This window comes from Calypte anna, chromosome 19 (assembly GCF_003957555.1).
Source record: "Calypte anna isolate BGI_N300 chromosome 19, bCalAnn1_v1.p, whole genome shotgun sequence".
NCBI lineage: Eukaryota > Metazoa > Chordata > Aves > Apodiformes > Trochilidae > Calypte > Calypte anna.
The window spans coordinates 9,696,751-9,724,645 of record NC_044264.1 but is presented as its reverse complement, the minus strand read 5'-3'; the positions used below and the strand labels follow the sequence as shown (position 1 = coordinate 9,724,645).

General features: G+C 46.9%; 1 protein-coding gene across 8 annotated transcripts in view; it reads left to right on the top strand.

The window, feature by feature from the left end:
• Positions 1-27,895, top strand: part of ACACA (acetyl-CoA carboxylase alpha) — a 117,479-nt gene that overhangs the window by 76,319 nt on the left and 13,265 nt on the right. For all 8 annotated transcript variants that reach the window (XM_030462599.1, XM_030462597.1, XM_030462592.1 and 5 more), the window contains 10 exons: positions 2,204-2,473; positions 2,814-2,911; positions 3,538-3,658; positions 4,159-4,269; positions 16,059-16,202; positions 16,935-17,055; positions 18,953-19,049; positions 22,126-22,222; positions 22,858-22,993; positions 27,694-27,871. In XM_030462599.1, coding sequence (XP_030318459.1) covers positions 2,204-2,473; positions 2,814-2,911; positions 3,538-3,658; positions 4,159-4,269; positions 16,059-16,202; positions 16,935-17,055; positions 18,953-19,049; positions 22,126-22,222; positions 22,858-22,993; positions 27,694-27,871 — 1,373 coding nt within the window. The remainder of the gene's footprint in view (positions 1-2,203; positions 2,474-2,813; positions 2,912-3,537; positions 3,659-4,158; positions 4,270-16,058; positions 16,203-16,934; positions 17,056-18,952; positions 19,050-22,125; positions 22,223-22,857; positions 22,994-27,693; positions 27,872-27,895) is intronic.

Sequence of the window (27,895 nt, the reverse complement as noted above, 5' to 3'; positions counted from 1 at the left end):
CAGGTATTTAGCAGACACAAAGCCTGAGCATTTCTCCTGTTGCTCCTGTGGTTTGTGGTCATCTAATGGTGCTTGAAGCTTCCTGGCATGGTCCTGGCTGATGGGATCAGGGGAGCTGCAAGGACATGAGTAGTTGGGCAGAAACATGGAAATTGGTGTCACTTCTCTGCTCTTTTGGAAGAAGTTTATGGTGCAATTTTCAAGACAGTATTACCTGATCTTCCCTGGGGGGTTCTGCCAATCACTAGAGTTGATTTCTGAGGTGGTATCAGAAAGATTTGGTAAGCACTCACTTAGGGATTTTGGTTAATGGATCGAAAGAAAAACATCTGCAAATTATGGCAAACAGAGCTGTAGCAGGTGGCAGGGTGTAGGTGGGCATTGTTTGGTTCTTGGGGGCTGATCTTCAAGCCTTTAATTTTAGCTTTTCAGGCTTCTTAACCTGCTGCTTCTAATTGCAAGCTTGTCCACAGCTGAGGGTTAGAACAGGGGCACAATATCCAACCCCTGGCATCTCCTTTCCTACAACAGTAAGGTCAGAAGGATAAAGCATACTTTTCTTCTCCTCTTTTCACCTTTGTTCTCCCTTTTTCTGTTCTGAAAGTCCAACAGCAGAGGAGCAGAAGCCTGAGGAACCCCTCTGGCTGTGCAGCTTTGTTTGAGATGAATTAGGTTGTGCATCCAGACTGGAGTAGTTGTCTGTGTGACCCCTGCTCTCTCTGCACACACACACTTTTGGTCTTTCTGCCTGACCAACAGCTGCATCCACTTGCTTTGCAGCATTACAAACTTTTCCCTTTCATTTTGCATTAATACTCATGTCTTAGCCAAGCATCCCACTGACTTTTAGGGATTTATGCTCCTGTCTTCAGGGCTGCTGCAGTGTCTCTCTCTTCCAAACACTGTGGTTGGATGCTGAGATGTAACTGTAAATCTGCAAATATTCAAAGGCAAACAAATTAATCCCTTAGACATGTCAGTCAGAACAGCACTGGATGAAAGTGAGAAGGTGAACTGAAACACCATCACTCTGTTAACTTGCAGCCTCAGCTCTCAAAAAGGGGAGATGCAGGGGAAGGATCTCTCAGTAGATAGTTGTAATATTTTTGGATTGCTGCCCACTTTACTTCCCATGACCCTTTCATTAATTCCTCTGCCTTTTTATTTTTTTAATGAGCCTATTAAGGCATATCCTGCTGCAGACGCAATAAGATGCTGATTGGATCTCAACTGTGTATTGTGCCATTCTGATCTGGATTAAATGGCATATATCTATCTGCTGCTTCTCCCCTCTCCCCCTCCTGCTTTAGTTCATCATGTTCAGAATTCAGAGGCTCCACAATGAGAGTTTGAAACCCTCCTGATTGCAGTGGATGTGCAATCGGCTTGAGGAATGTGTACTCGGAGCTTATGATCCTTGGGCAAGCAGAGACTGGGTGATGCATGTGGCTTTCAAGGGACACTGCTATTTCCATCTGTTAATGGCATTCCAGGATGGCCAACTCCCCCGTGCAGGGACAGGCAGCAGCTGAGAGACGTGAGATGCAGAGGACAGATGTTGCTGATCTCCATAAGATGGGCCAGAGGAGATCAGCTGGTGATTTTAAAAAGAAAAATATGCAGCAAAAAGCATTGCTTTAGCCAGGCAGGTTTGGAATGGAACTGCTGTGGTATTTGTGAGGGAAAAAGGGAAGAGCCAAAGGAGTGAAAGGAAGGAGAGGAAAGAAAACACAAAAGGAGGTAGTTGTGAAACAAAAGGATTATTAAAATGAGGGCAGGGTGAGAGTGAATGAAGATGATGAGGTTCTGGGGTGCTGTCTGGTGGTCAGGACTGCTGTACAGCACCACATCCATCCTCATCCCAGGAGCTCTGGCACAGGGAATACAGGCAGCACCCTGCTAGGGGGGTGTTTGCAGGATGGGCTTTGGAGCTGTGACAGATCCCTGAAGGGGAGGAGGCAGGGGGAGCAGTGTGAGTGTCTTGGGTGAGATGAGAGTGAGGGAGGATCTGCTCCAGTGAGTGTGGAAAGGACCAAGTCCTGCCAGCTGTGCTCTGCACTGGCAACGTGTCTCAGAGCTGCTGCTGCTGGAGTTCCCAAGGAAAATGCACAAAGTGCAACACACGTAAGAGAAATGACCCTGTGTGATTCACATCTTGCATAAAGATACTTCATTTTTGTTGTTCTCTGCTCTTTGATTGCAGGTTGGCATGGTGGCCTGGAAGATGACTCTCAAGACCCCTGAGTATCCTGAAGGCCGTGATATCATTGTCATTGGCAATGACATTACATACAAAATAGGTTCTTTTGGGCCTCAGGAGGACATCCTGTTCCTGAGGGCTTCAGAGCTTGCTCGAACACATGGCATCCCCCGGATCTATGTGGCTGCCAACAGTGGAGCCAGGATTGGTTTGGCTGAGGAGATTCGGCACATGTTCCATGTAGCTTGGGAAGACCCAGAGGATCCATACAAGGTAAGAAGGTGCAGGAAGCAGAAGTGAAGCTCTACATTATCACAAATTAGTTTTATTTTTACATGGCCTGTTTTAATAGAGGTGAGGGTAAATGTTTGCCAGACTCTTAGGTCCAAAGTTCTTCTTGGAATTGGATCTCTCAGGTAGCAGGATTGGCATCCAGAATGAATTGGTGCTAAATGTTGGGAACACCCATGAGCTCAGCTGGAGTGCCCATGTTAAGAGAGGATGTTGTCACTATCTGCAATGAAATACTGCTCCCCAAAAACTTGCTCTTTGGAAGGGGATCAGGAAGGGGCTACAGGTGGGGATGAGATGACTGAACTGCTTCTCCCTGCAGGGATACAAATACTTGTACCTGACTCCTCAAGACTACAAGAAAGTCAGTGCCCTGAACTCTGTTCACTGTGAACACGTGGAGGACAGTGGTGAGTCCAGGTAAGCACAGACATGGCAGGGTGAGAAGTTTTCTGTTTCCAGAAGAGGCTGAGTTTGCAGACTGGGAAGCTCTGGGAGAACAAAGGGAGGGTGCTGGGTGTGGGGATCCGTGTGTGTCACTTGTGTGTGGGCAAGGCAGTGGCTCTCTTCAGTGAAGCACTGAAGCACAGGCTCAAGTCTTCTGCTGTGCCAGGACAGCAGAGGAGGAGGAAAAGACAGAAGCCAGAGAGTGCTGAGTAAGAAGGGCCTGAGCTAGGAAAGGAAGGCATGAAAGAAGGGAGTAAGGAGAAGGTAAAAGCCTCATTGTAATCTCTTCTTCTGTTTCTTTTTTCATTTGACTGCATTCTCTTTCTTACCCTTTTTCCTGTCATCAGCCTGCTTCTCACATCCTGTGGGAATGACAGAAGAATGTTTTTCACAGGCATCCCTCTCCCTTGGCATCTCCCCTTTGCAGTATGTGGGACTGTTCCTGCAGATTGAGCCCCTGTACAGGTCCTGGCTGGCTTTTATGCACATTACTCTTTGGAGCCTTAATGATATTTAGTCACTTTTCATTTTCTTCGTAGCAAACTGATTCAGCAAATCACTGGACCTTGTGACTCAAAGGCTGTGTGTGTCTCCCTCAGGTATAAGATAACAGATATTATTGGAAAGGAAGATGGACTTGGAATAGAGAACCTCAGAGGATCTGGCATGATTGCTGGAGAAACATCTTTAGCCTATGACAGTATTATCACCATCAACTTGGTAATCCCCTGCTGCTTTCTATTCTTCAAACTATTGTCTATTTCAGCTAAAAATCCTGCAGTGATATCCAGAAGATCCATCTGGGATCATACTTCTGGTTGATGCTCCTGTAGGCTTTGAGCAATGCTACTTGCACCATTTCAGGGCTGGGTGCCTTTCAGACTAAATTTAAAACTTTTTTAGGAAACGAGTCATTTGGCTTCATGTTTGATCAGTCTGCAAGTTACTGCTTCTCTCTCTCTCTTTTTTTTTTTTAAACATAATAATAATAAATAATAATAATAAATAATAATAATACATATGTGTTGCAGATACCATGTTTTACAAAAAAATAGATTCTGGAATTTTACAGTAAGAGAAGATTTTATAGCCTCGTAATCCAGACATGACTAGTTTTATCTAGATGTTTGAATCAATAGGTTTTGGCTGTTTGGTAAGACAGAAATCAATGTGATTTTTTTTTTTCCTTATTTTTTTTTCTCTATTTTTTTTTCCTTAAGGTTACATGTCGGGCAATTGGGATTGGGGCTTACCTGGTTCGACTGGGGCAGAGGACTCTCCAGGTTGAGAACTCCCATATAATCCTGACTGGCTGTGGAGCCCTCAACAAAGTAAGTTCTTGCATTTTAGTCTTTAGAATTATGTGAACTGAATTGGTGTTTCTGAGTCTCTGGTCCTGTCACTGTGCTCTCTCTGCTTTCTTCCCTCTTGGGCTCCTCCCAATCAAGGAGAGCAGACCCAGGGCAGAGGTGTGAAACATCCCATGCCTTTGCAGTCTTCTTTCTTTTTCTCAGTCCTTTCATGCAGCTGGATTTCTTGACTGAGGTGCTGCTCCAGGCAGCCCATCTGGAGGCTGGCAGGGCACCCAGGCAGAGTTGAGGGCTTGAGCATGACCCAGGTGAAGGGGAAGGAGAGCAGCTTTTATCATAGGTTGTGTGCAGTGACTTAATGCCAGAAGAGGAGAAACCCCCTGCCTGGGCAGCATCTTCTCCCACCCCCTGGGTATTGTGACAGAGCAGAAGGGGCTGGTCACAGGATCTGGAAGACCATGTTTCAAAATACACGGGCCAGAATCACCCTGGACTTACAGCCCCCACAGCATTGCAGTGCTCCTGGGGGAGCCCTGACACCTGGGAAGTGTGGATGGGGATTTCCAAGGGGTCAGACCTGCTGGAAATCTCAGCTCGGGGGGCAGGGAGGGAGGATCAACCCGGGCTGTAAGAAAACTTACTGCTTTCACTCCTAAAGTGGCTTATTTTTTTTTTTCCCCTCACCAGAGGTGGTTTTTCTCCCTTGCTGCCCTGAGCCCATTAATATCCCAGCCTCCAGCTCCTTGTCTGTAGCAGACACAGCTCACAGCCAGCTCTGCTCTTGTCCCTCTCACTGAGGGCTTTGTTTACGTGGGAGTTGGGATTGTGCGGGCGCGAGTGCCCTTCCCCATTGTGCAGCTTTGTTCTCAGGCACTCTCCAGCACCTGGGGTGGTTGTGCTTCAGTGCAAGCTGCGTTTCAAGGAGTGCCTGCCTGACAATAGGAGATAAAAGGAAAATAGTCTCTCGTTGAATTATTCCCCTGAATAAAGGGGGCTCTGCGAAAAATGAAGCATTGATCCTATCAACTCTAGGATGCGGCACCCTCAGTTAGATCTCTTACACACATCACACACCTGCATCAATGGAAGGAAAAGAGGCATTTGAAGATCCATCCTTTAAAAAGAAATTGAGTCAGTTTAGTGCTTGCTGAAGTGGAGTAAGTTGCCTGGTTCCAGCTGTCATTTGTTGGGGATCGGGGCCCTGCAGAGTTTCCCAGATGGCAGGGCCAGTCTGTTTAGTCTTGCTCTTCTGCTCTCTTCTTCCCAGGTCTAACTGCACTCTATCCATACAGTGAATGTTTGTTTTTGTAGGACTGGATTAATCTCACTAAATTTTAGGCACTTAAAAATTAAGGGTTTAGTCTAAATTAAGCCTCTGACATCTGTCAGCAGGCACAGGCAGAAGGAGATGCTTTCTGGTGCTGACTTAGCCCTTCCCAAGAATTTCAGTGGGCTGAATTATCCCATGTGTCCTTTCCTTTCCTCCTTGCTCTGTTGGAAAAGAATATATTGTTATGTAGGCACTGAACCTCTCCCTGCCTAAAGGTCAGGCAGAGGAGGAACCTGCATCCTACCCAGCTTTCCCAGTAATCTAGGGCCAGACCATCACTAAGTTTGCCTGTCCTTGAACAGTGGGAGACCCTTCACTCCAGAAGGGTCTCATGGTGGAGACTTATTGTAGATTCTCTCTGTGGAGTCTTGCTGGTTCTTGTTCCCTTCGAGTGGCTGGTGAGAAGAGGCTGTGCAGCAAAGGGAGTGCTTTGCTTTGGGGCAATTAGAAGGTCACTAATCCAGCTGGCAGGGACTTGAGGAAGGATTGAGACTGAAACAAAAATAAATCAATGGAATCATGCCTTGCATGGCATTTGGAACTCAATGTTTTCTAACACAGTCGCATGCAAATATTTCTTCAGTTTTTCTCAATTAGGTGGCAGAGATTTGGGACAGTTTTTTCCATTGCTGACTTCTCAATACAAATACTCTCCTTGCAGAGGGTGCTGTACAAAGCTTCCGCGTAGCCTCGCGGCTGCCTACACATCTTCAAAATGTCTTCTCCCTGCACGAGGAGAATATGCAGTGCAAAAATGTTTCTGCAGCAGTGGAGACAATTAGGCTTGTGGAGAGGCTCGTTCTGGAAAGTCGTCTGTTGGTTTTCTTTAATTATTTTTTTTCCCTGTGAAATACTGGGTTCTTTTTTAATTTACAAGGGGAGCAGTGGAGGACTGTGACAAACATTGCATTGCAGCAGATCTGTTGCTGCTCTGGTTCATTATCATTATGTAAAACCAGCCTGAGGGTTTAGGTTTAGAGGGGAAAAACCAGACTGTAACCTATAACTTAGCTGATGAGCTCAAGGTCAGTATCCTTTCTAGCTGAAGCTGGTGTTTGGTGCTGGAGGCTGGCTTTTGGCTGTGTCCGTGTTGCTGCTGTGTAAGTAGAGAGCCATATCCCTGTAAGACACCTGATAGCAGGCAGGTTTAAGGATTCTCTCAGCCCCGTTGCCTGTCAGGGGTGACAAGAAGCTGCACAAGAGCTGCACAAGGTTTCCCTCTGCCCCTGATGAAGCTGTCTTTGTTTATAGCCCAGACCGACGGGCGCAGGCAGGGCCCGGGGACAGGGGGTGACTCTGGGCGGTGGGGACGTGGCTCTGCGTGGGGGGCACCAGGGCTGCATCTCATCTGTCCCCCTTTTGTCTCCCCCGTTGCATTTCAGCAGGGGGTGGAGAGGTGGAAATGACATTTCATTCCTCTCCTGCGAGCGTGTGCGCGCGCCTGTGCCGAGCCCGCTGACCCCCCTGAAAATTGAAATAATGATAATGCGCGTCTCCTGACTGCATCAAAGTATCAGCACATCAAAAGCCAGGAGGCATGAAATGCAAATGATAAAGTGAAAGCAGATGGATTGTGCATGATCGCCTGATGCCCAATGAATTTTAAAAGGTGCTGGTTCACATGGGGAGAGGGGCTGAAATAAACACGTTATCCCTGCAATTTTTTTTTTTTTTTTTTTTTTTTTTTTTTTTTGTTCTTGCCGCTCACTCCTGACAATATTTTTTCACACTTCAGTGAGCAGCCACTCCATCTCTCTCTCCCTCCCTCTCCCTCTCTTTCTCTCCCTCTCTCTCTTCCGCCGTCTACCTCACACACGTCTCGGGTCATGTCGCCGCAGCTCCGGTGGAAATAATAAGATATAAACCACGAGGTTGTTATTTGCATAGAAATAGCATGGAGCCCCAGGCAGCATGGGAGAAGGACACAGAGATCATTTGTCTAAAATTTTAATGAAAACTTTTGCTGAGGCAGAGATTTTTTTTATTTTTTTTTTTTTTAACTTTTCCCTGCCTCCCCCCTCTTTTCCCACCCCCACACCTTCCTCCACCTCCCTCAGCTCCCTGTCCTCGTCATGGAATGCACGGGGTGATTTCCTAGGAGAGGTGACGTGCTGCCTCCATGCACTAACAGGTTAATTTCCATTGGTTTTCTTTGTAATAGAAGTAAGAGTGAGGAGCCCAACGCTCCCAGTGTATGCATTGCTTGGATGGTTCAAGCTTCCAGGACTACATTTCATTTCAGTCCTCACAAGGATGTTCCCAAGTCTGTTGCTGATTTATTTTTTAATTAGTTGGCTCCTCCTTGTCTTTTGTGTTTCAAAGAAATCCTGTTTTGTTCACATTAACAAATTGTGGCTTTCAGTTGCATGTTCTCTATGTAGACATGTTCCAGGCTGTTTCTAGGGGAAGTCAGATTTTGTAGAGGTTTTCAGGAACTGCTGCTGATCTGAGACACCTCGGGTGGTTATAGAGATGTTCAACCTGGTGTTTCCAACAGCTCTTCTGAGTGATGATGGTGATGGACTGTCCCACAGCCTGCACTCCACAGCTGGGCATCTAAAGTGGCCTCACCCTGGGAGGTGAAGGGAAGATTTTAACCATCAGACTCTTCTGTTTCCTTTCCCTCCTATTTAGTTTTATTTCCCCCAAAACTCTCCCAGCTTGGCCTGCCCAAAGGCTGCATCACCCTGTCCTCCAGTGACCCCAGGCCCCATGGTACTGTGCTGATGTCCTGGTTGGTGAAGAACATCCAAGTGTGAGCTTGACAGAGGAGTGTGTGTCTGTGTAGGGAAAGGAGCTTAGCAGGTACCTGCTGCCTGCCTGGTCTTGAACCCTCAGTTCCTTTGTATTTGCAGTGGTTTTGAGCCACTCAGACAAAGTATTTGCCAGCAGTGGAGCACTGGCAGGGCTGGTGGCCCCATCCTCAGAATTTCTTTTTGTAGAAGTTTTTTGCCTTCAGAATGATCTGAATCTAAACAATGTGTCTGTTTGTATAACCTATTTGAGACCTGAAAGAGCTCAGGAAGCAGTTTACCAGGCGAGCACTGCACTGCTGCTGGCACTGAGAGCTGGTGGGCTCTTAGAGGGAGAAGACACTTTGAGGAACAGCTCTAAGAGAGGCTTGGGTGAGATGGGCTCATCAGGAGGCTCATCAGCATGTAATTATCTTAAGGAACTTCTAAGCCAAGCAGCAGCACATGTCCAGTGAGCTTCCCTGAGTACATCTTCAGTAGCTCAGAGGCTGCTTGTGCCTGGTGAAGCTGTAACCATGGGAGGTGCCATCCTTGCAGCACTTGTTGATACCACAGACCATAATTGCTGCAAGGATCATTTTGACAATGTTTAAAGCACAACAACCCCTTTGCCTTGGGCCAAAAGAAAATGTCTTTGGGGTTTACATTCACTCCTGCCTGCCAAAGCCAGTGCTCAGCTCCTGCTGTGGAGGAGGTCCATGTGTTCCTTGGTGTAGAGCCTGGGGCAGGTTTGCAGCTGAGCTGTGGGAGTTGGACTGATGTTGTTTGGGTTTTTTACTGTAAAATATCAAATGTAGAAAGCTCCTTTTTTTGAGATTCAAGGCAGGGATGGCTCAATATCTGCTTGAGATGACTCCAGTCTTAGGATTAGATCAAAGCAGTCATGTGAGAGCAATCATGTGAGTTAGAACAGCAAGTGCCATCCCTGTCATTCAAAGAAGCATTATAATTATTAATGCATGATATGAATCTTTCTGTAGTGGCACAGCAAGACTATTAGGAAGATACGTATGGGCACAGGGTGTTTGAGAATGCTAATCAAAGAGGGGCTTGGAAATGTCAAACAGAAACTGACACTTCAACAACATTCCCTGTCAGGCAGCTCCTCTGGTGGATCCCACCAAGGTTACAGCAGTGGGGGAAGCAGGAGGGGCTGCTCTGCCATGCCCTGGGTGGTGGCTGCAGGTGATGGGGTGGGGGTCAGGGTGGTCTCATGGGGGGAGGTTGGTTCCTTCAGCTCTCTGAGAACCTTGCTGGGGTTGGAGGTCTCCATCGCTCACAGCCCAACACAGCCAGCCTGGTTTGGGACCCAAGATGAGGGCAGAGCTCTGGTAAGGTCACTCTCAGTTAGGCCAGAGGAGGAGAGGACAATTCATGACTTTTCCCGCCAGCCAGGGGCATTTGCTGCTGGTGGGGTCTGGTTGGTGGCAGTCTTGGGAGCACAAAGGTCTGTGCTCTTTGTAGAGAAATTAATGTGAGCAGGATGGATGCCTGGAGTCTAGATGAGTGCAGATAAACAGCCAGCACCCTCGATTTCTGCATTTTATTTTTAATTGCCTTGCTTTAAGTGGTGATATTTGTGTATTGTTCCCATTAGAGACAATTTACGTTCCAGGCATTGCATTATCAGTCCCTTTATGTTTGCTTAGGGAAGAAAGTCTAATAGATTTCTGTTTACCTTTTTTTCCCCCTCCTTCTATCATTTTTAATATGGATCTTGATCAGTTTATCTATGGGGCTGGTGCTTGTGCTGTGGGGGCTGTGTGTGTATTTATTCCTTCTAAAGAGGACTTTAGCACAGTGGCCTGTGTTCTGCCTATCAAAATCTCCTCTCCTACTTTCCAGGGACTCTCCACCACATTCTAAACCCTGGATGTGTTTCATGTAACCAGGATTGTATCCCAGTTCCTGGTGATCCTCCAGAGTATCTTCTTACTGGGGCATTAAGTCTGGTACCTCAGGTTCCACCTGGAATAGGAGAAGGCACTTCTCAGACGTGTCCCAAAACTCATCCTGACCTCTCCTCTCTTGAGAGGTCTCCAGGGGATATCAGGGTGACCTTTCTGGGGGCCTTTCCTGCAGTGGATTGCAGGGGAATTATCATTCCAGACACTTGAGTGGGAACTGGAGAAATGGTGTTGGGGAACTATCACTTGTCTGGTGGTGAGCCCTAAACCCACAGCACATCTCCTGGGTACCTGCTCTGCAGCCTGTGCCATTGGGTGAGCTCTGAAAAGGAGGGTGACCCAAGGAATGACCAAAACAAGATCTCCAAGTATCCTGGAGACAATCTTTGCCAATTCACAGGGCCAGTGTCTACGTTAGGGACCCCTGGCTGAGGCAGGAGGGATTTATGAATGTTGGCACAGTGTAGAATAGGAGGCTGTAATTTTAGTTTGCAAAGTATGTGGAGTCCTTTTGATTTACCACTGACTGATGGAGTGACCTTGAGCAACACATGCAGTCTCCCTACACAATTCCTAGGCAGGAATTTTTTGACAAGACATTTGTCATTTGAAAATGCCAGTTCCCTGAGACTGGGACTCTTCAGGAAAAACTATCATTTCTGATAGATTTCTCCTTCAGAATTTTTTGGTCAAAGGAAAAGTTGTTTTTTCTTTTTTTTCCCCCCCACCTGACTTTCCAGATATATATAGATATATTTTTTATTTCTAATACCCACAACAAATATTTCAGAAGTCAAAAGCAAACATCCTGACCCTGTCTGGTGTTTGCTCAGATCTCCAGATTGCAAAACTTGATTTTCTTCTGCGCTCCAGAATTTTTCAGAGGTGATTGCAAGATGGAAAAACCTTTCCCTTTCAGTACCATTTCCTGTTGTTATCTGCAAACAGAGAGAAAGCCTCTTTTGCATCTGCTCAGCTCTGGAGCCCTGCTCCCTTTGTACTGGTAAGGTGCTTGGGGGTCTCCAGGCAGAAGGTGCTGCAGAAGGCCAGCTGCAATCTCAGTGTCCATCTGGATGCTCTTCCCCTGCTGCCTCCGAGGTGAAGTGCAATTGCTTTTTCCCCTTCCCCCTCTGATCTCACCAAATTAAAGCAAGTAAAAGAGTCCACCAGCAAGACCTGCTTCTGGATTTGCAGTCTGTAGCCATCTCCAATAACCATCAGGCTGTCAGCTTCCCCCCCACCTCCCCCTACCTCCCACCTCCCCCATCACTCACCAAAGGAAAAAAAGAGCTGGAGCCACAGCTTGAAATATATCATGCAATAGTGTATCATGAATTTCTTGTGAATCACATTGGTGAAGCAGGTTTATTTATTTCTGAGACTTTAAATCAATACAAAGTAGGTCTCTTAGTTCTGAAGCTGGGATGGAGTGTGAAAAAATGAGCCCATTGTACTCTTAAAACTTTGGGGAAAGGAGATGACAGCTATATAATTCCATTTACCAGGCACTAGGGGCTTTAATGTGAAGGTGACAGGGAGCTCTTTGTGCATTTAGAGCACCATATCTTCTAAATAAAAGATCTGTAGACTTGATAGTGGAGTATAGCTCTGACTTTAATAATCTCCAAGCATTAGACCGAGCCAATATGTTCCCAAGCCAGGAGGGTCCCCCTCAGAACACTCGTAAATTAAAAGTGCAGGAGCTGCACATGTTCCTGGATTAGAAATGCAAGAAGTGCTCTTGGTCTCCAGGCAGAGAGGAGGTGTCTGCTCCTGCCACCAGGCTGGAGCCTCAGGAGCACAGCTTTTGCTGGTGTCCTGCCTCATCCTGGGGCTCCTGGTCAGCCTGTTTTACCTTCTCATGGCACACCATGTGTGCAGGGGAAGAGCTGAGTGGCTGGGGTGAACACTGGAAAAATCTGTTGAGGCTTGACTGCACATAATAGCAGTCAGGTTTTAAGTTCCTACATTGTGTTTTCTGATGAGACATTCATTCTCATCATTTCTGCCTGTTTATGAAAAATAGGCTATTTATAGTATGTGCATGTGCCTTTTCTGCTTCAGGTTTCTGGCAGATAATATAAATTGTGGGATGGGAATTGCAATTATTGAAACTATTCAGATAAAAATCTGGCACTTATATTTGATATAAACACATGATATGCTCTGAATAATAACAGCACTTAGGTTACATAATGATTCCCATTCAAGCCCTCTGCTGTCATTTTTTCAGATCTTTCCCCTTTGATGAAACACAGGAGCCCAGCCAGTCTGCAGCCAAACCAGCTTTGCAGCCAGTGCCTCAACCAACTGGCAGCTCAGGTTCTGAAAAGGAGCAGAGAGAAAGCAGCTGGTCATCATGGGTTTAAGTGCTAGAAAATTATTAATATGCATATACCATGCCTATAAACCTGTTGAGGATGGCTTCTTAGAGGCTGAAAAAGCTGTTAGAATCCTGCCTCTCCTTTGTGCTTGCCAAAAGCTCCTCTGAAGTAAAAAAAAATCAATCTGCCCACTTCACTGGTGGCCTCATCCTGTTGTTGAGGTGTGGGCACCCTTGAGGGGTTTGTCAGCAGCAGCCCGGGGAGGGGAGATGCTCATCTCAACCTGGATCTTTAGTGACCAGGAGGCTTTTTGGTATCAAATAGAGGAGGAGCAGGTGGTGGCAGTCCTGCTGAGTTGGTTGTGGTGCCATGTCAAACTCCAGGTGCCCAGAAAGATGGTTTCTGAGCTTTCAAAGGTTGCAAAGAATCAGTATTTAAAGAAAATTTTCTGGCACCAGAAGCTTTCTGGCTGGTGCTTTGCTGTTCACAGCTGCTCTTTTTTTTGTCTGTTTTTGCCATCAGATGAAGCACAGTCTCAGAGGTCAAATATTGCCAATATTCAGGTGTATGTGTATTGTGTGTCTCAGCTTTAAAATCCTGGAACCTCTTCTTTCCCAGCCCTCTGGATGGACCTTTCCTGAGCTCTGGGCTGCTGCAGCTGGCTCTGGTAGCTGCATCTCTGACTGCTCCCTGGAGTGCTGGTAACCTTTCTGCTCGGGAGGGTCTGCTTTGCAAACTTAACCCTTCCCTGCACCTTCTTGGTTGTTAAGCAGGTGCCTTCTATAAGCTGGGAGCTAGGGCTGCTTTCACCTCCTGCACCTCAGTGGACATCCCTGGCAGACCCAAACTCTCAGAATTTGAGGTTTACCATTTGACAGATGCTGGTCATGTCAGATACAGGGTATCATAATTTCTCCCACGATTTTGTTCCTAGTTTTACCTGCCTGATGTAGCAACATTTCTGACTCCCCTCCTGCTGCCCCTGTGTCTTCTTGAGGAACATCCAAAAATCCTTTCATGGCAGAAGCATCAGTTTTGGACTTTTCCAGCAGATGTATTCCCTTTCACTCTTGGATATTTTCTTGCAGAAACATTTATACAGCAATATGCATTGCCCCATTTAAGGTTGTTAATTGGAGATTGAATTACTTGTCAGCCTTTAAAAATGTAGTCCTCTGAGGTCAGAGATGAGGTGGTTAGCAGAGCTGAATGGATGAGCTGGCACATTCATTTTTTTCCCAAGCCCAAGGATCATTGTCTAGGAGCTGGCTTAGCCCTTCGGTGCCTTTTTAACCACCGGCACCCCCTGGCTGTGAAACCAGAGTCGGGTTCGGCAGAGTCGGGTCGGGGACCCAGCAGGACCCCTGGGAAGCAGCCTGCTGCAGAGGGCTGCTGGCCGGGGAGCACTCAGCTTTGCATCGGGGCTGTGCTGCGGGCAGGGGCTGATTTAGAGCCGGGATGTGCCCGGCTGGCAGGTCCCGGGTGCCGCACAGCCCCGCACGGAGCTGTCACAGCCAAACGCAGGCGGGCAGCGCTGCGGGGGCAGCTCGGAAACGCAGCCTGGGACCGAGCTGCCGCTCCTGCCAGCCCCTGACAAGGAAATACGGCTCCGGCTCGGGGCTGCAGAGGGATTTCATTTGCACAGCCCCTCACAATGCTCTGCCACTTCACTGAAATGTCGGGAGCGCTCGGGAAAAGGAACTGCATATTTATCTTGATCTCCAAAAAGGGATTTAAGGGCAAGAGCGGGCGGTATATCAGTGTTTTCATTGCCTGTCAGCAGTGCTAAACCCGAGCTGTCTGCACTGGCTCCAGATAAGCAGCAGCAGAGGCCCATTTTGCATGTACATACGTTTGCATTAGTTCATAGATGGGGAGTTTAAATCCTCTTTATTTTTATTTTCCTCTGTGGAAAGCATTTAAGCCGGGCTTGAGCCTGGCATCTGGAGGCCTGTGCTTTTCCTTGAACCTAAATCTGTGCTGCTGTTGTTCCTACCGTGCCTTTCTGTGGCACTGAGTTTGTTGGAGGAAGATGAAGGTGTTGGAGCTGAGGTGGGAGGCCCAGGGACATCTGTGCAAACCCAGAGTGCTGACATTGAGTTCTAACTTTTGGGGGCAGCCACACAACTTCTGTGCCTCGGTTTCTTCTGGGTGTAAATCTCGAGTGATGTCTGCCTCATGGAGGGCTTTGTGAGGATCTGCCAGTGCTTGTAAAATGCTGAGTTTTGTGAAATTCCAGGCCACTGGGTCTTTTCTCTGAAGGAAAATAAATTTGGAGTTAGGAAATGCTACTGGTAGGGCAGTGCTTTAGATGGGCACAGCAGCTCCCTGGCCCCAGCTGTCATTATCCATCACTGTGCAGGAAGGAAGCCCCTCGGCCCGGTGTAGTTTTATAACCAGACCAAAATTTCCTATTTTCATATCCCTTTATCACCTTCTTGCTTTCAACCCAAAATCCTGAGAAATGGTGGAGTTCCTCTTTGCTTTGGGCAAGATGAGCTGTGTCCTGAGTGCTCACTGTAGGATATGGGGATGAAGCCAGACCCAAACATCCCTTCCCTAAAGACCAGGAGCTCCAGCTCCTCCCCTGGGACAGCCTTTCCTCCACTGAGCTGTGCTGGTTGTTTTGTGGGGGAGACAGGTTGTTTTCTGTGTGTTTGAGGGTTTGGTTTTGGTTTGTTTCTTTTTTTTTTTTTTTTTTTTTTTTTCTCCAAGATCTAAATGAAGCAGGTATGTAATGCCCTCTGTCTGTTAGAAAGACTCAACCCATAAAAATAACAAACGGCATGTATTTGCTAGAATGTCAAAGTTATGAGTTTATTTTGTAATGATGTGCTCCTGCCTTCATGAGGTAAACTGGCCGTGGCAGAGGTGTTATTAGTAATATGGACTCAGTGGAGCAGAAAGCTGAGTGACCGAGAGATCAGTGTATCAGTCAGTGAGAGGGCAAATGGAAAGAGACAGCAGGAGAATGAGAAAAGAGCCACACTGCCCGGGCTGAGATTAGAGATGGAGCTGTGCAGGAGGCTTGGAAGCCCAGCAGCAGGAGTCTTATTCATCCCAGTTTCTCTAAGGAGCTGCTGGGGCTTTGTCTTTGCTGTACCCAGCCTTGTGCACAGTGATGGTTTTTTGCCCCAGGTCAAGGTTTTAGTAGGTCTGTCCTGCCACTCATCTTCCTCAGAGCAGTTGGGGTTAGTGAGCTGAGCTCAGGTCAGCACCCAGGAGACTGGGCCTGTATCAGCCCTGTTTGCTGCTTGGGGAAGGGCAAGTCCTCTGCCCTTTGCTCTGCCTCAGTTTCCCCACTTGCATTGCTCCCACTCTTCATAAGATCTCACCTGTCCCCAGGGCTGTTCTGAGTGGCTTGCTCCATCCTGTGGCATTGAAGTGGTCATGACTTGCTGCAGGGAAGTGCTCATAGGAATCTTCTAACCCAGCACCTCCTCATCAAATCCCACCCTCTGATGGTTTTCCTCTTTGGTTTTTTTTTTCCCCAAAGGTGCTTGGGAGGGAAGTTTACACCTCCAACAACCAGCTGGGCGGGATCCAGATCATGCACAACAATGGAGTGACACACAACACCGTGTGTGATGATTTTGAAGGAGTCTACACTGTTCTGCAGTGGCTTTCCTACATGCCAAAGGTAATTCCTGGCCCTGCAGAAGCTCAAGGTTGCCATTACCTCTTTGCCTTGTTCACAGGGTTTTATGGGGTGAAGGACATTGTATCTGGGGGATTTTTTTCTGTGGTTGGTGCCTGGTGAAATGGTTTAAGTTATGATCGAGGCTGTTAAGCATTATGGTACTGAAGTACACAAAATAGAGTTTGTCTTAAGTGCAGGAGGAGCTGGGATGTGGGCTGGTGCTGCCTCAGGGACATTCACAGCTCTCCCCTGGCATGGCAGCAGGAGTTTATGTCTGTGGTGGATTGTCTCTTACTGGAAAGACCCTAAAAGTTCCCCTCTGAGGCAGTAATTTGTAGGAACTGATGTATGTGTGTAAACTGCTCTGCAGCCAGGAAGGCAGCAACAAGAACAGGCAGGTCACCTTCCTTCAGGAGAGTGTGTGGAGTGAGTCAGGTGGCCTGGTTACCTTTCAAAAATTAAATTGCAACCCCTCACTAATGCTGCCTATGCCTGAAGTTCAAGAGCAAATGAAGTACAACGTGTGCCATGCAGTGCCATAGGAGGGTCTGAGAAAAAGTGTGTGGAGCACCTTGGGAGTTTCTTCAGGCTCTTGCCAAGTTCTGGGATCCCATCAGTTGAGGGGTTGTGTGGTGTGGGGGAAGGAGGACTCCAGCAGGTCCTGCAGAGGGGGGTTTGATGCAAAGCCACACAGGGGAATTACTGTGTTCAATATTCTTCTTTTTCCCTTAGAGTGTATCCAGCCCTGTTCCTATCCTCAAAGTCAAGGATCCTATAGACAGAACCATAGACTTTGTTCCCACCAAGGCTCCCTATGACCCTCGCTGGATGCTGGCTGGGCGACCAAACCCAAGTAGGTGGCTCTGTGGTGCCAGGAGGGACAATAGTGCACAATAGTGCAACTTCTGTCCAGGCTGCTTGGCAGCAGTTTCTGTCTGCACTCCAGATGTATTTCAGAGTTTATAAAGCAGTTAGTTACGAATAAATTTAATATAATATATTAAAAAAGAGCATGTAAATCCTGGGTGTTTGAGGACACATAATAGTTATGTTTATAGATTTTCTTTTTTTTTTTTAATGCTTCAGAGGAAAGTCCAAGTTCTGCTGATTTTGTAGAATAATTATGGTGGAAAGGTTGCAAACCACTGAACTCCTGTGGATGCTTTTGGGGTTGAGCAGCTTGTGTACATAGGAGCTGCAGACTGGGTGACCATTACACTTGCTGGTATTAATGAGTTTGGGAGGCTAAAATGAGATTTGTGATAAACTAAGTTTTCTGTTTTGGGATAATATTTTTTCATCATCTCTCAAGTAATTCATTCAGCTGTCTGGGTGCAGCTAACGCGGGTTCCAAATCGAGTGACTTCAGATTTTAATTTAGTGGAAGCGTTAAGGAAAGCAGATGATTCCCTGTGATAAGTTAAAGCAGATATCTCCTAGGTGAAAAGTTAAAGCCATTTATTAGCAGAGATATTGCTGTGATATTCTTCAAAGTGACGCCCGACACGAGGCCAGAATCTAAACCATCAGCTTTGGGCTCACGATCAAGAGATAATTTTGAAATGGATGGTCACATTTTAGAGTGGGGCCACAGAGGCAGGGAATGTAGAACACAGTAATTACAAGTTTGGTCTTGATAAAACACTCTCCATCCTGTTTAAGTCAGCAGAGGTTAGCTTGCTTAGATCTCCACTTTTAATTGGTTTTGGGCTGGGGTTTGCAGAGGCAGAGGTGCTTGTTCAGATTAAAGTGTTCCTCAGGAGCTGTGTGCCAAGGGGTGAAGCTGGGAGGGTTTGGCTTGGGGGGGTTTTTGCAAGTGAAGCCCCAGTGGAAAGCAGGAGCCCCCAGAGAGTTGTGGCTTCTGCAACTGAGTGACTGAGAGGAGCATCCCAATGCCTGATCCTGCATTGCCTTTCTAAAGGGCAAATAAAACTGCTTTCTAGTTATCATGGTCAGGGTAATCCAGCCCTCATATTCAGGGTAGAAGCTGACTGTCTGCAAGAGTCAGGAGAAAGTTTATTTCTATTAGAACTGTGCAGTCATCTTGGTCAGGTGCTCTCTGGATTTCTCCCAGGCAAGAGGACAGGTCTGAGAGCCCATGGTCTGAGCCAGGACAGCAGCTCTGGGAGTGTTGGTGTAGAGAGGAGTTCATCATCTGGTGTCTTCAGAGAAGCAAGAGGCTTTTGATATCAAAGTACTTCACCCCAGGTTTTCTGAAAGAATATGTGATCATGCTCAGACACCTGGTCCAGCTTTAAAAGACCACAGAAATGTTTGTATCTAGTTCCTGCGTTTTTTCCCACATTCTTTCTTAGGCAGAATCAAGAGAAAAATGTGAGATAGGGTTTAAAATAGAAATAGGCATTTTGAAAAACATCTTTAATGACTTTACTGCTTTTTGACAAATGTTTGTAGTGTCTTGGAAAAAAAGCCAGTTATTTATTTAAAAGCGTGAGAAGTCCCTCTGGTATCTGAACCCCGTCGTTTAACAATAAATGATGCTTTTGCTGATAAATGACTGTCTCTATGTAGACTTGCAAATGAAATCAGACATGATGGCTGAAGGCAGACAAATGTTCAGCTGTCTAATGTTCCCTTGTATCATATTCGATTTAAAAGGAAATAAATAAAAAGACAGTGCCAAGTTCTCCAGTTGGCATTTTTAAGCCAGTTTCGGTTGCTCCTTTTATGTTCTCTCTTCTTTCTTCCCTCCCTCCTCTGATATTTTCATTTTTTCCCCTTCCCTTTAGGTCAAAAAGGACAGTGGCTAAGTGGTTTCTTTGACAATGGCTCATTCCTGGAGATCATGCAGCCCTGGGCACAGACAGTTGTGGTTGGCAGAGCAAGGTAAATTCCAAGAGGCATTTTGGACATTTGTAGAGATCAAGTTTTGGTTATACTTTGCCTTTTTCTAGGAACTCCTTTGAAAGTTGATGGCTGTAAGTAAAACTAACTTAAACAGGATACTTCTTTACCACATGACTTGTTTGTCCTGTTTTGCTTGGAGGTGACAGCTTTAACATGCACAAAAGCCAGAAAGAGAACTGCTATTAAAAATGCTGGCAGGCAGTGTGTGCTTCCCCAGGCACACAGCTGCCTTCTTGCAGCTCTGACTTAGCTGAAGGACCATGGTTCAGTTTGGTGTTTTGCAGTCGGATTTGACTCACAATAAAAGTTCAGCTAAAACTAGAGCAGACTGCACAAAACTCTGCATAGAGAGGAGCTCAACACTGAGGTTTGTGTGGGACGACCTGCAGTGTTTTCCAAACCTGATGGGAGTGTTTCTGGTGATGCAGAGATGTGCAGCTCCTCAGACCTGCACCACTCACCTCCTCCCTTCCCCTTACCTTGCTGCCAGAGGGTACCTGGGCAGAAATCTAAAATGTCCCCTATTGCCTCAAGATTTAGATCCCTGTCTTGACAGTATTTGCAGCCTGGGTTGTTCTTGGTGTTGCAGGTCCCTGAACTCTCAGAGCTGGCAGGAGCAAATCACAGCTGGGCTCAGAACCCCTCAGTCACCTCTTCTCTAGGTTTTTGGGGTTTTTTTTAGTTTTTTGCCCCCTTCCAAATGGCACTGGGTGTGTTGTGAGCTGATTGTCTGCTTCCTCTCAGAATAAAGCCATTTGGAAAGAGAACATTCATCTCCCTTGGGTTTCAGCTACAAGTGCTTGAGCTGTCCAAAGGCAGTGATTATCCTTTGTCACTCCTCAGTCCTCAGACTGCCACCAGCTCTCCTCTCCAGACAGAGCTGCATCCTCCTGCCTCCAGCAGACTCCCAGCTCCTAATTGATGTCAGTGGTTTTGGTTAATTGTCAGCCTTTTTTTTTTTTTTGGCCTTTTTTTGTGTTCTTCTAACAAATGAGAGGGCAGAAAAAACCTGAAGTGTCTGAATGGGATCCTGGAAGCTTCAGGATCTTCAGGAAGCTTCAGTTGCAGTGACTGAGATGCAGCTGTGCCTGTGAAGGCAGCTGTTCAGAGTGCTTCAGTTCCAGCAGAAGCCTGCATCAAAGAAAAATATTTTATTTACAGCTCTTTCACCTCCCAAACTGTCAGCATCACAGTGCCACCACTCCAGACCCAAATTGGATCATGCTAAAAGCTTCTGGAAACCTTGTGGCCAGCCCTGGGGGCTGACTCCCTCAGCCTCTGGGGGTAGCCCTGGGGGTGCTGGGTTGGATTTCCAGGGCAATCAGTGGGAGGCAAGGTGAGATGGCCTTCTGGGCTCCCCAGCATGGGTCAGTGCTGCTGCTTCTCTCCATTGGGGTGGTGGCACATGTGGATCCAGTAGGTCTGGCACTGGGAGCTCCCATTTCTCTGCTTGACCCCTTAAAGCCCCAGAGTCCTCCTGCTGAGGGGCAGAGGCAGATACAATGGGAAATAGCAGTGCTTCTGGCCTTCACCTAGAGCTCACCTGCAGCATCTCAGGGCAAGGGTTGTGTCCCTTCTGGACAGCTCTAAAATGGCTTGGTTGAGCTGAAAATACCTGCTGGCTGACCACATAACCTTGGCATGTCCTGTGAGCTTTTGATACCCTTTGGTATTCTCATCTGCCACCCTATAATTATTTAAAGGCTTTTAGGTTAAGCAGTATGTGAGGAAAGGGGGGAAATCAATGATTTGGCAAAGCTAGAAGGTCCCTGCCCAGGCCCAAGCTCAGCATCACTTGCAGTCCCTTTCTCCTGACAAATTCCAAGTTGCTCTGAACTCTCAGGTGTATATAATACCAATGAAACTGACTTCTTTCAAAAGCAGTGGCATTTTGAAAAAAACAAATCCGAGTGTATTCTTCTGGGATTGTTACTGTAAGTGCTGCCAAAACTCATCTTTTGTATGTATGTTTGGAATATGTGTGCTGTTGGCTGTAAATTGTCTTTTATTATTCTATGGCAACTTGTCCAGGGACACACTATAAAACAAGATGTAGCATCTTCATGTGCTAGCCTGATAAAATTTATATGAAGTATAATGGAAAACAGAAGTTGTTTTGAGCTGTTTTCAAGTTCAATAAATAACTGTAATACTTGGATAAAGATGTTCTTTATTAGGTCACATGGGCCCTAATACAGAAGTTATAAGTTACCGATTTAAGACGGCTCCTGCAATTACAGCTTTCTGGGCAGACTCTTCATCACAGCCAGTGGGAATATTCCCAGCCCCCTGGTGCACATGGGCCTTGTCACTTTCCCTGCCTGCAGAGTGTCAGACAGCTCCAGGTGGTCGAGGAGAGAGCAGAGGCTCTGCTGGGACTCCTGTCCAGGGAGCAGGCAGTTGTCAGCCCACACCAGTTCCCTTTTGTGTCAGGGGCTGGTTGGATGCTGCCCAGAGCAGAGCTGAGCATCCTCCCTGCTGCCTCTGCTCCCTGCCTCTCCCTCTGCCCTTCCCAGCCTCCCAAGGGAGGAGGGAAACAGCCAAACCTAAACCTTGCCCCATCCTTCACCCTAAGCTCTCGGGAGAGGGAGTTTTTCTAAGCAGTGAGGTGCAGGGGGGCTGAGACATCAGGGTTGCTGAGATATGCAGCCTGTGGGTGCCTTTCATCAGCTGAAAGCCCTTATCAAAACAGGGCATGGGAAGCCTTGGGGCTGCATGTTGGGTTTTTTGTGGTCAGGACCATTGGTATCAAAATCTGTGTGGTAACATCTGAAGGGTGGTGGAAATGTAGCTGTATTGTTCAGAAGTTGGGCTTTGTTCTATTCAATCTAACCTACAGTGAATTATGAGAGAGTTTTTAGACCAAGATTTTGCTTTGAGAACTGTAAATTCTACTCTGAAATGTAGCCACATCCCTGAACTCTTCAAAAGGGCCAGAATGCTTCTTCCAACATTTGCTTGCATTATTGGTCTCTCTTGAGTATTTTGATGCAAATTGGAAAAAAAATGTCTGTTTGTGTAACAGTAGAAATCAGAATTTTGATTTGTCTCTCAGGCTGGGAGGAATACCTGTAGGAGTCGTTGCCGTAGAAACCAGAACAGTGGAGCTCAGCATCCCTGCTGATCCTGCCAACCTGGACTCAGAGGCCAAGGTGGGCTGAACACTTGCTTGTCCTCTGGGAATGGCTCTGTGGAAACACTTCTTTTGATGGGATGGGTTTTTTCCCCAAATGTGGGACAAGAAGTACAGTGTTCCTTGGGGGTGCTGGGAGGAGGGAATGGACACTTGTGTTGGTCACCCATCCAGGGGACACATTCCTCTGCAGTCCTGCTTCTCTTGGCACTTGGGTGATGCACAGGGAGTAGGGCCCAGGGAATCTGGCTGGTAGAAATCATTTCCCTGCCCTTTGGCAGTCACTTCAGTGTACCATGCTCTTTCTGCTCTGACATTTTGCTTTTCTCATTGCTGATGTCACAGCTCTGGCCCTACAGCATTTCTTCTGGATCTTCTCCTTTGCATATCCTTTTCTCTTTCTCCACCTTCACTTTCTTACAGCATTAATGGTATCAGACTTTCTGTACCCTCTCTGTTCCTCTTCTTAGCTGAATCAGTGGGAACACTCCTCTTGATGGTGAAAAAAGGATTGTCCTGATTTTTCTACGAGCCAACAGATCCTAAGCATTCCACTGCATTCCACACCACAGCTCTTGTCCCATCCATTGTTATGTTTTTATGCTCTACCACTGATGCATTTGAAGGCTTACCAGTCTGTTCTCTTCCCACCAGATAATCCAGCAGGCTGGTCAGGTGTGGTTCCCTGACTCTGCCTTCAAGACTGCTCAGGCTATCAATGACTTCAACAGGGAAGGGCTTCCTCTGATGGTCTTTGCCAACTGGAGAGGCTTCTCTGGTGGAATGAAAGGTAAGCACCCGTGTGGGTCCCCTTGTTGTCCCATCCAGCAGCTTGTGTTTTACTCAGGGCTCTTCCCCACTGTGTCACAGCCTGTGCCACCAGCTCCACAGGTTTAACACCCTGCAGTCCCCTCTGGGGACAGGCCAGCAGCTGGCAGCACGTGGTGAGGGACAGAGCAATGCAGTTGGGTTTTTTTGATGTGTACTTTCATACATGGTGCTAGGACATGGCCAGAGAGGTGCAGTGAGGACAGGCAGGTGGGTGTCAGGAGTGCTCTGGCAGATGTACAGCTGCCACTGGGCTGGGGGGGTCTCAGGAAACCCCTCCTGCTCAGAAAGCTTTACAGCCTTCTGCCTCACCTCCAGCTGGGGCTGGGGAAGGCAGCATTATTGCAGGCCAGAAGTGTATTGGCATATTCTGTCAAGTGGCATTGATGATTTTCCCCACTGTAATATTTCCCTATCAAGGGCTGTCTCCCAGTTGACTCTTTTGGTGGTAGTGATGTTCCTGTGAAGTGAAGAGTTATAAAATTGCTCAGTTAATATACCAGCAGTTACATTTGTGCACCACATATTGCTACTTTAAATTTTGTCAAGTGCCAAGAATGTGAAATTGATACTATAAAATTTAAATAAGTAAAAGATGATGGCCTCTTACCTGCATGTGACACTTAACAAACACAGAAGAAAAGTTACAGCAGCACTAACACAGGAAGAGTTCCTGCTCTGCTGTCTCATCAGCAGGGCAGAAAGCAATGCCAGTGAGTTTGCAGATGCAAAGACAAAAGAGGACAAAATTCTTTCTTCTGGACAATGCTGTTGCCTCTCTGGGTGGTTTCTGCTCCATGTGCTGTTCCTGTGCTCCCTTCATCCCTTCCTTCCCCTGCTGCAGCACAGGCAGGGCAGTTGTTGGTGTCACTTTACCAAGTATTTGTTAAATATAATTTTGTGAGGTCTGTTGTGCCCTTTGCTGGGTTCCTCAGAAACTGATTGAGCTTTGGAATTGGGACCAGAAGCCCAAGGTGGAGCAGGCCCCCTGAGGATGCTGGTGTTTGTGTCACCTGTCCCCAGGTGGTGGCAGGGGGAGGAGGGCAGTTTGCTCCTTGGTCCCCTGCATTTTCCTGCATCTTGTTTGCTGCTGGGGCCAGCAGAGCCAACGTTGGGCTCTCCTGACACTCTCTGTGTCCCTTGGGGAGTTGTTTGCAGTTTTGGTTTCAGTGCTGGCTGGGGATTATGCAGGGAGGGAAAATAAACAATTATGCCACCCCTCAGTGCACACAAACACACTGCCAGGAGCCGACTGCACTGTGGGTAAAATGACTCCAAAATTGTGTGTAATGAGTAGGAAAAGATTAGAGACAGCTCTTGCTATGCTGAAAATTGACATTAGCAGAGGGGGAAAAAAACAAGAGAGGAAAAAAACCAAACCAACCAAACAAAAAACCCCCCAACCCTCTCTTTACCAGTCAGCCTGGGAGGTCTAATTCTAGCTGTAAAATAAATAAATAAGCACCATAAATAAAGGCATCTGACAATGGTGGTGGTGGTTTCCCCAACGAGCTCTCTCTGGCCGGAAGGCTGTTCAGGATAATGTAAAATTAAATTATAAAAACTGGCTTGAATATTTAGATGGAGGAGCCATTTGGAAGTGGTTTATTTAGGCGAACCAGCAGTGACCCACAACGGGGAGACATCAAGCGTGAAATTTACTGGAAATTAGCACCAGGGTCTTGGACATGGCATGAATAGTTTGATAGCATGCAAATCCCTGCCACATTAAACTGCAGCTCCACTCCTGCTACAGGGTCACTCGCAGTTGGGTTTTCATGTTTTACTTCTTCTTTTTTTTCCTGGGACACGTTATAAATAACAATAAAAAAAAAAAGAGAGAGAGAGAAAACTGCAGCAGAATGAAAAAGGTTGTTTTAAATCTCTGATTACCTGGCTGTGGGATGCTGGTACTGCTTGTCTGTAACGGGTTTATGAGGGACGTGATGTGTCTGCAGCCAATCTCTGCCTGGTGTTTACCTTCAGGTCCTATCTGATAATCCAGCCAAGCTGATGAGATCCCTTCCAGCTTTTGGAGGGTTCAGGGCAGGCTGCCCGACACTATGGAAATGCAAAAAGCTGTCTGCCAGCCTTTCTAGCATGCTTGGTGCAGCTGAGTGCCAATATTTACACATCCAGGGTAATGATAACAGCTTCCAGCAGATTTCATGTCCCTGTGTCAGAGATGCTGGTGCAGGCTGCAGCTGAGCAGGCAGGGAACCAGGAGCAGGGAGGGGAACCAGGAGCTCTGCCCTGCTGCAGGACTGCTGCAGCATTCCCTGCCTTGCAAGAGGCTTTGTACATTAATACAGGAATTAAATTTGGCCCAGAAATACAATATTTGGTTTAAATTTATCCAGTATCAACATGAGTGAGGACTTTGCAAGAGCAGTTGTGCAAACAGCCTGCTCTTGAGATGTGCCTGGTGCTCTCTGCTGCAGGGGTGATGATGGAAGTGAGAAGGCTTTGTTTGCAAGATGTAAGTGTGGGAGTTACAGTAAAATCTGCAGCCTGCCAAGGCAGGGGCAGCTCCAGCCCAGGGCAGTGGGCACCACAGAGACCTGGCATCCTTTGCCACCTGCAGTTTACATTTTCTGCACTGTTTTCTCTTGTAAGATTGAAGAATACAGCACAAGTGCAGGTAAGGGGCAGTAGGCACAGTATGGCAAATGTTTGGTAGTTTCTCACTCAAATACCCACACCAGGGAGGGTGTGTGGTCTGAGGATGGGGCATGGGGGCCACAGGCAGTGCCTTGGGTTGTCTTGGCAGCACTTTTATGAGCTTCATCAACTCCACTTATAATTTACCTGTTAAAAATAGAGATTCTCTAAGAATCCCTGCTTTGCTGCCATGGTAGGTGTAGGAAGATGGAACCAGTGAGGTGGTGGGAGAAAAGCAGGAACCTTCCCCTAGCCTGTGGATACTGGGGTTCCACTTGGCTCCTCTCTGGAGCTCAGCATCTTCTGTGGCCTGGAGCTGTGTGTGGCACCGTGGGGACCCCTCAGTGGTGACAGCCAGGGGGATTGTCTGATTTGGGCAAAACTTGGTCTCCATTAGTGTCAGCAGAGGAACAGGGGCAGTCCCCTACAGCTGGGGAGGTGACAGGCAGGGGAGGAAGCAGGAAGGTGGAGCTGTACCCCCAGGAACAGATCCACTGAGCTCAGGGGCAGCTGGGAGTGTGCAAGGAAAGGCAGAAGCTGCTGGAGATCTGTATGGAAAAAACCTCTGGCTGCTGGGACACTCAGGAAGACAAAGTGGGGTATTGCCAGGTCCCAAAAGGAGTAATGGGGGGCAGAACTGCTTAGTGGTGCAGTTGATGCATCTGGGTAGCTCTGACAGTCTGAGCCTGGAGGTGTTGGAGGCACAGAAATGCTGCCCTGACCTTGCTGCTGCCCCTGGGAAACCTGGGGAGGTTCAGAGCTGGGCACAGAAAGCACCAAATTTCTCTCAGTTCCTCTGCTCCTCCTCCTTCTGCCTTGTTCAAACAAGTAGTGCTTCTTTTTTTCTACACTTAACCTGAGTAAAATATATACCCTTGGCAGGAGTGAAAAATCTACTGCTAATTACACAATTATTTTATTATGTAGCACTAGTAAAAAATGTCTAGTAAAGAATTAATTCCCTTAAAATAATTTGAATCAAGCAATTATTTTCTTAACACTAGAATTAGCTGAAAGTACTTCAAGTGGTTTATTACTAGCACTACATAATAAAATAATTGTGTAATTAGTAATAAATTTGTCACCCCTTTTGAGGCCTTTTTCTTTGCTCAGGACAAAGGGAAAGGTTGGAATTTTGTTTGGTTTTCAGTCCCCCCTGTCTGCCAGAATTTATGTTTATTTGCAATCAGAGGAAATAAATCATTCTCCTCATCAGTATTTGACTTCTATTAAATGTCATATGTGAAATTCTTTTTCTTGGGTGCTTGGACAGTGACCTTGTAGATGAGCTGAAGAGATTGCATTAGTGTATATGGTGCAACTGTATCTATATCCATATGTATTTGTGTGTGTATATGTACACAGGCACACATTCTATATAGTAGGTTTATATCTGTAAGAGCATTTCCCAAAGAGTTAAGTACTAAACTATGCTCATGGTAATGCTTAACATTAAACTGGGGTTAAATGACAAGGGGACCTGGGCTGGCATCTCTTTCTTCCCCAGAAATGGTGTCTTGCTCAAGTGGTTGTGTAAGGATTTGAGCTGAATTAAAGTGTCTCAGACTTGTAAGCCCCTCACTGCTCTGCTGGGCCTGGTACATCCCTGCAACCCACTTGGGTTTTCTGCTCTGTTCACTGGGATTTTAATGGCCAGGGAAAATGAGGCAAACTGGGAGGTGCCAAGCAAAGAACAAAGCTGATGTAGAGGCTTGAAAACAGTCCTGGGAGACATGGGAAATGAATACCTGCACTGTGGCCAAACACCCAACTGCTGTTTCTAGTGAGCCTGAAGGACTGGAGAGATTATGTAGGGTGATGCAAGGAGTAAGTAATACGAAATTAATGTGGATGGGGAAGAAGTTTGGCTGAATACTGAGGAAAATGTCACCTATTTGGCTGTGGAAATGTCCCTAAAGCAGTAGTAGATTTATTGTTGGTTTTTTCTAAATGAAAGCTTTAGAAAGCTGTGACTTCAAGCATTGTGTCCTTTTCCTGCAGACATGTATGACCAGGTGCTCAAGTTTGGTGCCTACATTGTGGATGGCCTGAGAGAATACCATCAACCTGTGCTGATTTACATCCCCCCCCAGGCAGAGCTGAGGGGGGGGTCCTGGGTTGTGGTTGACCCCACCATTAACCCCCGTCACATGGAGATGTACGCTGACCGGGAGAGCAGGTATGGCAGCTTCTCCTTCCCCAG